General features: G+C 30.9%; 1 protein-coding gene across 2 annotated transcripts in view; it reads left to right on the top strand.

The window, feature by feature from the left end:
• The window catches only part of LOC127736030 (transient receptor potential cation channel subfamily M member 3-like), a 140,295-nt gene that overhangs the window by 46,410 nt on the left and 78,824 nt on the right, over positions 1-15,061 (top strand). For both annotated transcript variants that reach the window (XM_052246527.1, XM_052246528.1), the window contains exon 3: positions 14,345-14,424. In XM_052246527.1, the coding sequence (XP_052102487.1) occupies positions 14,345-14,424 (80 nt within the window). The remainder of the gene's footprint in view (positions 1-14,344; positions 14,425-15,061) is intronic.

Raw genomic sequence — 15,061 nt, 5'->3', positions numbered from 1 at the left:
GATTTTACTGTCACAAATTGAGTTTATCTAGAGACGCAGAGTGGAGCTAGGTAAATGCATATTTGTGACAGTAAAATAAAGTTTTACAAAGGCCAAGCTTAAAATACAATACAGTTATCTCCATTCTAATGTTGCATAGAATTCCATTTTAGTAAATAGTTTGGCTTAAAAATGCCATAAATGAAAAAGTGCTACATCGTCTTTGGCATCTTAACAATGTGACGTCATGGGTATTAAGTCCCAATGTCAAACATTAGACATAGTTATACTTTTCGTAAGCTTCTGAATTGTTTAAATATTGACAAAGAAGATTTTGAGTCACAAAATGTGACTTTTTTGTTTATTTTTTGAGACATTACATACCAAAAAAATTGGGAATTCAAAATGGTGGCTTTTCTTAGTTACGGACTAGTAGAATGTGGAATCTAACCCTTAAAAATATTTGTCAACGTCCAATGAAAATTATTGTTCTAAATGAATTGCATTAGAATGAGCTGATTTTTAGTATGTGAGAATACTATGATGAGTTACAGATCAAGTTTGCGTTTGGTGCTGCTCCGCTAATTTTTGCCAAAATAAGGGGCTTTGGACTTCTTTTGAAAATTTCGTGAAAATAACATTTCTACAGACTTTTATTCAAAATGCCTTCACACGTTTGGAGCTGATTTTTAGGATTGAGTTTACTTTTGGTACCGCTCCACTGATTTTTGCCTTAATTACAGGTTTTTGACTTTGAAAATTTCGTGAAATGGCAATTATACAGACTTTTTTTCTAAACGCCTTCACATATTGAGATTATTTTTAGTATGTCTACTATGATGAGTTACAAGTTGAGTGTATGTTTGGTTCCGCTCTGCTGACTTGTGCCGAAATAAAGGGCTTTGGACTTGGAAAATTTTGTGAAAACAATAGTTATACGGCTTTTCATTCTCAAATTTCCATTCCTAAAAATGGCTTCAAGCTTTTTAGGGAACTAGGCCATTTGTGTCGTTCCGACACATCTAGGTTGAAATTAATTTTATAATGTAAATTGTGTTTTCAAATAAATTTTTTAGGTATTAAATATTTGTAGGTTGCACTTCTGTAAATATAGACAATGCAATTTCCTGTAAGAACTCCTTTTATGGCTAAAACTGTTCCATCTTTACTATGAAGTTTCGTAAAAATATATATCCAATAATAAATTCATATGCACCACAATTTTTTTCAAAGGTCAAAACATAGGGCTGTGCGGCATATTTTCAACATTTATATGCCTTGAACTTCTAAGATTTAAACTTATACTAAAATTCTGTACTACCCTCCCTTCACTTTGGGTCTTCTGCAGAATTCAGTTTGGCCGCTATCTCTGTGTATTTATACTGGTAACGTTCCCAAGTTATGTCTCTATGAGATGCAACATAGAGATCATATCCGGGAACCAGTACATAAACAAAACAAAATATCTATGAATGTTATATATCTCCACAAAAGAGGTGTGGTTTGTGAAACAGCTGGATGAGGTGTATCAGGTACAGTACAGTACTTTGGATGCACATCAACAGTATCATAGAGAACCTCGTTCTATCATAATACTGTCAATATGTCACACAATTCCTTCAATTTTGTCTTACTAAAGATAATTAGCTGTTTTTAAGTCCTTGATAAATTTGCATTAATTAACACCTACAAACCTATATATATATTACATGTTTGTTTTGTACATTACATGTAACATTTTAAAACATTTTAATTACAAAAAAATGATAAGAATATCAAACTCATCATTATTTTGTATTCAGATTAAGTTCTATCAAGCAGATTTACATTGAATAAATATGGGTTTATAGAAAAATTGATTATTTAAAAAAGCATTACATAGTATATTTTTTACCTGTTAAAATTGAAAAAAGGATATATAGATATATGAGTTATAGGATTCATTGCTCATCTATTGGCATTAAGACTTATATCCTTTTACTAGCGATAGCTTGGAGGCTTCAACCAGAACATCTCAAGGTATATACAAAGGACATTGTTTTGTAACATGCATAATGATTAGTAAATTTCCATGTTTGACATTTGGTGTTGTTTGATTGTCACTGGAACGATTGAGTGACAGCTCATGAAATCTTTTAAAGAAAAATGGTTTATACGATTTTACTGTCATAGTGTGAAGTACGGCAGTGTGGTAGATCTGTTCCTTTCTTGATAAATTTATTTATTGACAAGGCAATTAGGCCGTCCAGTGTCTCTGAATAGTTTTATTCATACTTAGAGACCTAATGGATTGAGGAATTTAATTAACGTGGTGTTATTATTTAACACATTTTATTTAAATTTATATGAGTTTTGTTTGATGAGAAAAGACAATTGTTATTAATGATGCTCAAGGTGGAAAGTAAATTGGCCAACCGGTCACGGACAAGTATAACATCTATTTTAGAGGATTTTGTCAATTCTCGACGGAAAAAAGAGTCTGATGCAGTGGTAAATATTTTATTATATCTTAACAGTTTACTTGCCTTAATTTATTTTTATAACAAACAAATAATAATTGTTTATAATTTCTGAACGCTAGAAGAAAGAAAATTTGATTATTTCATTTTATACTGATGTTCTGAAAAGTATTTTGATAAAGAAAAAAGTACTTTTGAATCTTTAAATGCCATCTTATTATTTTTTTTTAAACTTTATGTTTCTTTATGAAGAAGTATTGCTCTTTCAAAAAACATTATAAATTCCTTTTAGAGAAGAGAAATAGGTTTCTGCTGAATAAAGAAACTGGTAAAAGAAATGTTTTAATTCTTTTTTTTTTAAACTTGAAGGAATAATTGTATTCTTTTTGTTAACAGAGTGTTTAAGAAAATGAAAACTGAAATATATCAAAATAAATAAAAACAATATTTTATCAGAGTTGGCAGGAATTCTCTTGGGGGTCCATTGGAATATATAAAAAAAATCATTTAAGAAATTCATTTTATGATAAATGGTGTCCCAGGAGACTTTCTTAAATATGAAGGCTACTTGTTTTTCTAATTTTTTTTTTTAAATCCTGTAATTTCAGCTCACCAGGATCAAACAGTTTATGTGAGCATTTGCCATCACTTCGCGTCCATCATTCTGTATTGTCATCTTGGGGCGTTCACCTTTTGAAATATCTTTTCCTATGAAACTATTGGGTCGCACGTTTTAAATAAACTTGACCTGAATATTCCTTAGAGCCAAGGGTCCAGGAAAATCATATTTGCCTGTCAAGACCAAATAAAATTACAAATGACTGAAAAAAAATTCCTAATTTCTGTCAAATTTTCCAGGATCAGATGTTTTCAAAGCCCATAAGCCTATTGAAGAAAATGGTTGTCAGTCTTGAATTTTGATTTTAATGCTTTTCCAGTAATAAAACTGCCACTCTGTATTAGATGATAATCTACAGGGCCCTCCATTACTGTTTTAAAGCCTCAGGAGATATTAGGTTGATAAAGCTAATCAGTTTAACCTGACTTGACAACTGACAGAAGAATTTATTAATCAAGTTCAGACTTATTTTATAACTTTTCAGCAAAGACTCACAATGATTATAAGATTAAAACCTTTTATTCAATTTTGTAGAAAAAAAGAAAAGAATTTTTCTCAAGTCAAACAGTATCTTCTTATTTACTATGCAATATGTATGTGTGATAGTGCCCTCCCAATGAACAATCCCTATAACAAGTACAATATGTATGTGTGATAGTGCCCTCCCAATAACAATCCCTATAACAAGTACAATATGTATGTGTGATAGTGCCCTCCCAATAACAATCCCTATAACAAGTACAATATGTATGTGTGATAGTGCCCTCCCAATAACAATCCCTATAACAAGTACAATATGAGTCCCTGAATTATAATTCCATGCCAAATTACAAAGAAGAAAATGATTATCTGAAGCCACATTGAAACACTTTTACAAGAATGAATTGTGAAATATGTTAATTTGCCTCCGTTTTATAGTCAGAAGAAATCCCTTTTCTAAATCCTAGTTCATTCGTAACTATTTGTTCTCACATTAAAACTTCTGATTTCTCAAAACTCAAAGTTACATGATAGATTCCAGGGGAATTTTCAATTTCAAGTTATGACTGTTTCATTCCACATATCACTCTTAAAAAGTTTTTACTAAATCTGGTGGGAAATTTCACATAGTTCATTCTGTAAAAACTGTTCAGATTCCTTCATGTTGTGACTTCTAGTATAAATTCATCAGTTTGAAAAGAAAAAAATGATCTGAATTGTCAAGTCCTCAAAAAATGAATGAAACAGTATGAAAAATTTCCATACCCTTGCATAGGGCATATTGTTTTGAAATTGTATCCAGGATGTGATCCATCAACAAAAATGGCTACTGTTGCCAAAAATAGAACAGAGGGGTCTTCATATGTTTTTATGCCCCACCTACGATAGTAGAGGGGCATTCATTATGTTTATTCGGTCCGTCCGTCTGTCCGTTCGTCTGTCTGTTCTGCTTCAGGTTAAAGTTTTTGGTCAAGGTAGTTTTTGATGAAGTTGAAGTCCAATCAACTTTACACTTAGTACAAATGTTCCCTATGATATGATCCTTCTAATTTTAATGCCAAATTAGAGTTTTGACCCCAATTTCAATGTCCACTGAACATAGAAAATGATATATGCGAGTGGGGCATCCGTGTACTATGGACAAATTCTTGTTGTTTTATATCTTGAAAGTTATATAAAATAGCTCAAAACCCTGAGAATGTCAATACCTGTCAATACCATTACCTATCAATGCTTTTATTGTCCCCCGTGCAACACGTTGCAGGGCACATAGAAATACCAGGCGTCCAGTCTTGTTAGTGCTCTCACATGTACAGATCTTGCCAGATTTTTATAAAACTTATATAATAGGTTTATATCAGAAATGTCTCGGACGAGTTCTAAAAAAAGTGCCAATGAACTAGTTTTAAAAGAGTTATGCCCATGGAAAAAATTAATTATATGGAAAATTGCTCTTTTGCACTCTCATGTGTACAATTCTTGCCAGATTTTTATGAAACTTATATTGTAGGTTTATATCAGCAATGTCATTGACGAGTTTGAAAATCAGTACTGATCAATAGTTTTTATAAGAATTATGGCCCTTAGAAATATTAATTTCCGTACGTACGTCCCAAAGTTGGTTTTCTTTCTCACTTTAGTTTGCCTCAACCAAATGTTATGATACTTATACACAATGTTTATTACTATAAAATACAGATCAAGTTTGAAATTGGGTAGCGTCACTTTTACAGTTCTTGAGTTATGCCCCTTTCTAAACATAAAAATTGCTGAATTTTTTTCGTTTCTGTTCTCTAAATTCAGTTTGCCTCAACCAATTGTTATGAAACTTATACAGAATGCTAATTACCACATAATACAGATCAAGTTTGAAATTGGGTGGCGTCACTTATACCGTTCTTAAGTTATGCCCCTTTATAAACATAAAAATTGCTGAATTTTTGGTTTCGGTTCTTTAACTTTAGTTTGCCTCTTCCAAATGTTATGAAACTTATACACAATGCTTATTACCATAAAATACAGACCAAGTTTGAATTTTGGTGGTATCACTTTTACCGTTCTTGAGTTATGCCTATTTACAAATGGAAAATTTGCTGAATTTTTCGTTTCTGTTCTCTAACTTAAGTTAGCCACAACCAAATGTTATGAGACTTATACACAATACTTATTACCACAAATCTCATATCAAGTACAAATTTGAGTAGCATCACTTTTACTTTTCTTCAGTTATGTCCCTTGATAACTTCATTATGATATGCAAGCGGGGGTATCATCTGTGTCCCATGGACACATTCCCCATATATTTCGCATTTTTTGGCCCTCTGAAAGGAAAAATCTACTGAGTTGCAGTTGTTTCTCTTTAATGATGATCTTAATCCAATTTGATTTAAAAAGGTGGGTTTCTGATTTCAATGTACATATGAATAAGTTCCCAATGAGCCTCTAGTTTATGTGATTGCAACACAAATAGTTGAGCTGGAACAAAATCTTTCTTGAAAGAGAAAGTGTGACATATTTGCACTAAAGTTGATTCAAGTATTGACGACTTAACTATCCTAAATGTAGAATTTTAGTCAAAGCTTGCAGAAAAGTAATTTTTTTGCAGTAATTTTGTATTAACAAAGCAGTTTCCAATAACTTTTCCAGTGCAAAAAAAAAGAAAAAATGGATATTAAATCTTTTGTCAACAGATTAAGTATTGAATTATTTAAGCAATTCAAGGAAATGGTTCAATGAAATTTGTTAAAATTATGTAAGTCCATGCTTGAATGGGAATCAAATTGATGGCAAGAAATTTTTGAATCAACTCCCAACTTATTTTGTTGTCAAATTATATGATATCTTTGGTTTTAGGATGTGACAGAATCTTACACTATCAATAGTTCCCTGTAATAACACCATGTGATGTAATACATTGTTTCTTTCAGAATATTGAATTTATACCACATTCCAACAAATTGAATTTGGAATACTCCAAAGCTCGTTATAATTAGTTTTACATAACGGAATATTATCGTTATTGTATCTTTGGAAGAGAATCATATAAAATATGTTTTTGCTGGTGGTGTTTTACAGTTTTTTTGGTTAATTTGAAATAAATTGCACCATACATTTGCCATAAAAGCATCTTTCCTTATGATGAAATTATGTAATTTTAATTGAGACAGTCAGTCTCCAATGCTTGCCAGATATAAATTTGCTGTGTACAATACAAAAGATTGTAGACATGTACATGTACTTGTTTTGTGTTTACTGTCTAGCCAATGTCAAAAGGTCCCTATGTCTTGTCACCCTCCCCCTCAAAGTAAAATACATAGTTAACCAATGACTACACCTTACAACAAGATTGGTGAAACACACACCTTTGTAGCTAAAAAGAGACAGAGTTAGGGGGATGTAATATTTGGTTGCCTGAAGTAGATTAGGGAGACTCCTGGCAATCTGGATTTCATAGTTATAAAGATATTCACTGAGTGATAAAGATATAATATTTGATGATATTTTGACTATATATTGTACCATTGAATTGGAAATTCTGTTTCTGATTACAAATCTTAATTAACTATATTTTTCAATAACAATCTTTCCTTTATAGTTCAAGAAATTGTTAAAGGACAAAGTCCTTATTACAGTAGAAAAATCAATATACTAGTGAATTCAAAATTGTTAACTTTTTGTTTTTTATTTTTTTTGCTATCTCATATGCACATTAATCTAGTCCCAGTTTTCATTTAGTCTTGATTTTTCATAAAACATCATCAGTCAGGGGCATTACTTAAACAAGTAACTTTTAAAATTACCTATACAAGTAATGTTGAAAACGAGGCTATCTTAAATATTACTTACATAAGTAATTTTTCTAAATATTATTTTTATGGGTGTCCAATTATAAAGATTTTACTATCTTTAACAAATTTTCACAGTCATCTGGTTATTTTTCCCAAGAAATATAAAATCTAATTCTTCTGAAACACTAATTGCCTTTCTGACGCACTTATCTTGCACTTATCTTTCATATCGATGCTTCTGGGTCAAAGATTGGTCTTTTGGGACTATTAAAATATCATTTTCATTGAAAATCTTGAAGGTAGACAGATATAAATAGATAGAAACTTGTGATTTAGTTAAGACTTGAAGTTATTTATAATATGTAACCCAAAACAATTACATATGTTCCTTAAATAAGTGTAATTACTAGTTCTTTCAATGATGTATAAAATAACTTATTCAAGTAATATTTTTGTCATTAATTTTAAAGTAACCCTGTATCTCTATACTCCTCTCAAATTTAATAAATTCTTAATTTTATGATATAAAATGATGTAAAAATTCATGAAAACTACATTTAGTCCATGATTCTATTAAAATTTAAAATAACTCTAATGAGTAATTTTATATTTTTTACAAACAAATATGACCTATATAAGTAACTAAAAAAAATAACTTGTTTAAGTAACGCCCCTGACTGATCATAGGAGCATACAATTTCCTGCAAATATGTTTATCTACCTAAAAGCATTATGCCATTAAGACAATAAATAGATAATTTCTTTGTCAATTTTTTCAGTCCTCATGAAAGTAGAAAAATCTGATTTTGAAAGTATAAACATTGATAATCATACATGGTTTTAAACTGTTAATTTCTGTGAGAACTTCTGAGATGTATACATTTCACATCACTGCCTCTGGTCTACGCACATTTCTAGGGTGCATGAGCTTGGATCTTCAATTTGCACGAAGGTTTAAATATTTTCAATAATATGAATTTTTTTCTATTTGGTTACAAGATAATAAAATTTGTCTTTAATGCAGCATTGCTTATTCATCTTATGATTTTATAAGAAATTAGTTTTTTAGGAAAACATATGTGATAAATGTTAAGAAAAGTCTTTCATTTCCTGTTCTAATACTCATTTTAACTTGATTTGGCATTTAGTATTTGTAAATATCTTTACACCGAGCATGAATCTTCTCTTAAAAAAATGGAAGCTTTAAACTTTTTTGAAAAGCTCATTTTATCTGATGACAAAATCACTGTATATCTTTTTAGATTTGATTTTTGATTTTTGGTGTTTTAACGCCACTTTTAAGCATTGCTTTTGGGCTAATTCGTGGCGGCCAGTTTTTATTGGTGGAGGAAGCCGGAGTGCCCGGAGAAGACCACCGACCTTCAATAGGAAAACTGACAATCCTAGTCAATTAAGATTGGAGTCGAATGCACCCGCACGAACTCACAACCTCAGTGTTGACTGGCTAGTAATTACAGTAGTAACTACTTTAACCACTCGGCCACCGAGGCCCCTGTATATCTTTTTAAAGAACTGCAGTAATGCAACTATATTCAATTATGCTATATCAAGTTCTTTTGTCCACCACCATACCTCGATGGAAGACAAATAAAATATGCTCTACATTATGCATAAAACTGTTTTTTTTTTTTAATTATAATCATTTATATTTATGGTGTCATTTCACAATGAAAAAATAATTCATAACCTTGGTAATAAGATTCAAACTTTTTTTTAAATTTAATTTTGAGGAAAAAAACAAGAAATGCTATTTTGAATTGCAAATATATGGACTTTGTCCTCTTTCAAAGGTAACAACTGCCTCATATATATAGTGTGAAATTTGACAATGTCATGAATATGAAAATGTATAAGAAGCCTTCAGGCTTTAGAGTTTTTATCCAGTGCAAGAAGTGATATTTTGTCTTTTTAAGAGTTTTAGTACTGTATGAGAACAATCACATCTTATGATATATTACCATCACGTCCTATCTTATATAATTTTTTACAGGTTTTGTGACAGTTTCTCTTGTGTTTTTCTGTAACAGTTGTCAGACCACTGACAAAAAAAAACAGTTTATAACTTTTTTGATACTCCCTAAATAGTATTTCCTGGTAATTAGATGCACATGGGTAACTTGAATATCTAAAACAATATCAAAAAGCAAAGAATTAGTGTTGAATAAAAAGACTACAAGAATTTCTTTTACTAAGTTAAAAAATTAAGTGACTTACAGTGCAATCATATTACTTGATGTAAGAATGCATTTAGAGGAGTATAACAGTGCTCAATACAAACAAGTAGGTTACTATGGCTTATTGTTTATGCTCAATCAAAGTGTATTAAACTGTTAAGTCCATGTTTGAAATTTGTATGATAATAAGTGACCTAGGATCATATAGGTTGGTCTAAGGTTGCGCCAAGGGGATTATTACAGCCTACCAAAAAGGTAGGAATTCTGACTTATATTTTAAGCTTCATTAACTTGAATTAGATTTTATGTCCAACTTCATTTTTGAGCATAGCAGCCTTCCCTAAAAAGTAGGTCACATTGATCTACATTTTACACCTAATTGACCTATATTAAATTTAAGTATGAAAAACAGATCTTAGATACTAGGTAACATATAACTTGGTGTACAGATGCATTTAGAAGTGTAGAAAGGTGTTAAAAAAAATATGGCACTCTGACCTACAATTTATGCTTCAATGATAGACGTTAACTTTTTCTTCCAAAATACTATGGTCTAATGATTCACCTAGGGAATTATAACAGCCTTTAAAAAATGTAGGCCACTCTGACCTAATATTAAGCTTCATTCACTAATATATTGTGTTCAAGTTCATTCCTAAGGTATACTTTGCAACCTACAATCATATAACTTCTAGCCAAGTATAACAATTTCATTTTAAAAGTAGGTCACTCTCACTCACTCACTGCATCATCATTTACCCCTCAGTTCCTAATTGATAGTAATTTTTATGTTTGAGCTTATTCTTGAAAACTAAAAAAACCTTCATTTCAGTCCTTTTTGATATTAAAGACAAATCTTATTTAGATATGAATAAAATTAAATATGAGATATAAATCAATGAGATGCAACTGCAAAAATGACTAAAAGACATCAGGAGGGCAACATACTGTCTTCAACAAGAGGTCAAGCTCTTAATAGTTCCATAGCTGGTGTGATAGAATTATTGAGCTAATCTGGAGAAGAATTTACCTTTGTATTGGAAGATTTCTTTATGTTCCAGATGTAGTCTTGTAGAAATGGGTATTGGTTTGCCATTTCTGGTCTTTTAGTTATTTGATAAAATGCTGATAAATGAAATAAACTTCCTTTGTAGTAATTAATTACACTTTGTTTGTGACAGACTGTTAAAAAATTACATGAAAGCTTAGGCTTTATTTGAAGCAGTGAAATGAAAAAAAAAATGTTAGAAAGTTATTTTAATAGTTGGTTGGTTAGATATGATTTTTTGTCTTGCCTTGACGGAGTCAAAAAGCGAGACATAGGTATGCTGTTTCCGGCGGAGGCGGCAGCGTCAACAATGTATTAGTTTGTGATTAGGTCTAGTTCATGGTGAACCACTAGTGGTAGGTCAATGATATTTGGTATGCAGTTGTATTAGCATTGGCACATCTCATTACCATGGAGATTATTTGGCCCCGCCCCCTCAGTCAAGGTCTATTGACTCTGAAACTTTGCTTAGTTTACATGTATTAGTTTGTGATTAGGTCAGTTTATGGGGAACCACTAGTGGTAGGTCAATGATATTGGGTATGCAGTTGTATAAGCATTGGCATATCTCATTTCCATGGAGATTATTTGGCCACGCCCCCTCATTCATGGTCTATTGACTTTGAAACTTTTGCTTAGTTTACATGTATAAGTTTGTGATTATGTCAGTTTAAGATGAACCACTAATGTTAAGTCAATGATATTCGGTATGCAAATGTATTGACATTTGCAAGTTTCATTTCCGTGGAGATTATATAACCCCACCCCCTAATTATGGTTCATTGACTTTGAAATTTTTACATGGTTTACAAGTTAATGTTTGTGTTTAGGTCTGTTTAAAGGGAACGACTTATGAAAAGTCATTGGTATTTGGTTTGCAGTTGTATTAGCATTGGCACATCTCATTTCCATGGAGATTGTTTAGCCCTGTACCTTCAGTCATGGTTCATTGACTTTGAATATTTGCATAACTTACATGTTAAAGTATTACTATTTTAATTTCAACATTTGCATTATCAAAATAACAAATAGGCGAGACATATCTCTGTGTTAACAGTTTATTATAATTAACAAACATATCTTGTAATTCTTCTTGTTACATACATGAACTAAAATATTTTTAATAAAACAAAAAAACCCATTCATTCAAAAGCTGGGTATCAGAAAAAACTAATGAAATACTGCTTCATTGTGATTTTGTTTTTTATGAAAGTATGTTTCTTTTCTGTTTTGATGACACATGAAATATATAAAACTCTGGATTATGGATTTTTTTCTTCATGTTTTATGAGGCATACAAAATATAACTGACACTGGCTTATGGAGTTTCTTATATGTTTTATGACACATATAATATATATCTTGCTTATGAAGGGAAATGAAAAGTAAATATGAATAAATATTTTGCCCAAATATAACAGTGTATGAAAAATGAATATTTTTGTCAAAGAAAGTCTAAAGGATTGGTCAGATCTCACTTAAAACATGAAAATTGTAAAAATGTATGTAAATCATCTGTCAGACAAACCGTCTGACTTTACATCAGTAGACTATACAAAACAGTACCTAATATAGGTTTTTAGTATATTGGTATTTTAGAGATAAGACATTTCTAAATTATTAGGTCTCAGTTCTACTGTGATAAGTGGTTTATAACACAAATAATTGTGGTCAAAATGTCATTGTTTCTATTTGAATTGTGAGTTGGGTGATTATTAAGTTACATTATTCATTCTTGGTAATTTAGTGGTATTTTGGATCAAATTGTCTGGTTTGTTATTCAGTTCTGATGGTCAAGGCTGCATTTGCTTCTTTCAGACAGAAAATTTAAACTCATAACTAATCATTGTCCCCCGCGTAACACGTTGGAAACATGGAAAATTGGTTTGTTAGCGCTCTCATTTGTACAGTTCTTGCCAGATTTTTATGAAACTTATATCATAGGTTTATACTAGAATTGTCTTGGACGAGTTCGAAATCATTGCTGATCAAATATTTTTAAAAGAGTTTTGCCCCTTTGAAACATTAATTTTATGGAAAATTGCATTGTTAGCACTTTCATGTGTTCAATTCTTGCCAGATTTTTATGAAACTTATATCATAGGTTTATATCAGCAATGTTTTGGATGAGTTTGAAAATCAGTGCCGATCAATTATTATAAAAGAGTTATGCCCCTTGGAAATATAAATTATATGGAGAATTGCATTGTTAGTGCTCTCATATGTACAATTCTTGCCAGAATTTTATGAAACTTAAATCATAGGTGTATATTAGTAATGTCTTGGACAAAAATCAGTGCCGATCAATAATTTTTAAAAGAGTTATGCCCCTTCGAAATATTAATTATATGGAAAATTGCCTTATGAGCGCTGTAATGTGTACAATTCTTGCCAGATTTTTATGAAACTTATATTATATGTTTATATCATCCATGTTCTTGAATGGAGAGTTCACAAATCAGTGCCGATCAATTGTTTTTAAAAAAGTTATGCCCCTTGAAATTATTGATTCATATGGAAAATTGCAATGTTATTGTTCTCATGTGTTTAATTCTTGCCAGAATTTTATGAAACTTATATCATAGGTTTATATCAGAAATGTCTTTGACACTTTTGAAAATTAGTTGGAGGAATAAGAAATATTTTTTCATTTGTTCATAGATGATATAGATAACTTAAGCTTAAAACCAGCAATGAAAGAGATAAGGTTTAAATGCAGTGAATGGGTACCTTTCTGTGAACCTCTAAAGTTGAGTCCATTGAAATTTTCAAATTGCAATACAAATAAAAGTGAATTGCAAACATTTGAATGAGACAGCAATCCAAAAGCACAAGTTTTGTATAGGAAAGTTGATTATGGAACTACTTACAATAGAAAACAATATTTCTATAAAGTTACAGTACTGTCTGTACATCTCAGTTTGTGGACTATTTTGAAGCCCTGTCCCCTAGGTCATGGTCCAGTGACTTTGAATTAATTAGCAATGTTGCTGTCCATCAGATTGTTTTTTTTCTGAATTTTATGCCATAGGGAGAGACATATCTCTGTGTCAACAATTAATTCATCCATAATGTTACATATGGGGATTAGCAATAGAATTTAAGAGCAAGTACCATGAATATTTTTATGCTTTCTTATAGCTTAGAAACATGACCATAATAAAGTAGTTTTTCAGAAAGCTATAGGACAAATATAAATGCTTTTTTAAGCATTTATTGCAATCCATATACCTTTGAATAATGCGTAACATAGTGAAAAGGGACATTTGCAGTTCTTCTTGATTCAAACGGAGCACAGGTTACAGTATTATTACAACATGTTTGAATGCATTGTCATTAAATTGATATCTATCAGCAAGCCAATAAATAATCCAACTTGTGTAGAAAGCTGAAACTTGGATATTGAGTAACAAGTTTATCAATAATCATCTAAAAAAAAAAAACAATTGCAACAAGGAAACATTAGAAATTAACTTGATATGGATTGAAATTTGTTCAGCAAATGCTTCTGTTATGTTTTTCTATCACTAGGGGATTACCATATCTCATTGTCTATATGGTTTTCATTTCAAGGAAGTAAGGTACACTCACACATTAGATTTAAAAGTAGGCTATCACAGAAACCATGTACTACTGCATTCACTAGAATCTCAAAGTTTGTGATTACTCAAAGGGAGCTGTATTTGAGTAAAGCAAAAGAGCAGTTCCTGGTAAATGATATCTATATTATATATTGTAATAATAATTAAATGAGTCTTAAACCTTTCTATTTTCAGGGCCAGAAATCATGGGTTGAAAGAACTTTTTTAAAGCGTGACTGCATCAAGTTTATACCTAGTCCCAAAGATTCTGCAAAGTAAGTTTTGAGATATGGTTTTCACACTGTTTGCCTTATGGGCATGTATGAATGAGTAAAACTTTTAATTTTGATTTGTTCTGCAGTGACAAATGTGAGCCATTCGCTGTGTTTGATCTGTATCCAGGACTCAATCAGCAACGTAAATACATTCTATTATTAGTTCAGACCTATTCTGATCAGTGATGGTATAATTTTTGACTGATATTAAAGCTGCCAAGGTACAGATTGCCACTATGACACCACAAAGGGTTCTGTTAATGTCACGATGTCTGACTTGTTTTACCCTACTGTTAACGTTGAAATTTTCACCCTGGGGTTATTTTTGTTTTATTTGGCAATCTCATATATAATGCCATCATTATACTTTGTGCAATATTGGTGTCATGTTGCATAAGGTTTCATTTCACCAATTTAACTCTCACAAGAAAAGATTATAATAAATGTATTGAAATTGCGAAAAATAACAACCCGCGGAAAATATGTTTATTGTGAAAGAATGTTTTACCAATGAAAATGACATTGTTATAAAGCTATGAATCAGCTCATCCAAATAATGATACTCATTAAATGGTTAAAACAAGTCTTGATTTAAAAATAGACAAAGAAAATTCATCTAAAGGAAAATTTGCATTGA

Source organism: Mytilus californianus, unplaced genomic scaffold (genome assembly GCF_021869535.1).
Source record: "Mytilus californianus isolate M0D057914Y unplaced genomic scaffold, xbMytCali1.0.p SCAF_3, whole genome shotgun sequence".
NCBI lineage: Eukaryota > Metazoa > Mollusca > Bivalvia > Mytilida > Mytilidae > Mytilus > Mytilus californianus.
This window is presented reverse-complemented; position numbering and strand designations above follow the sequence as displayed.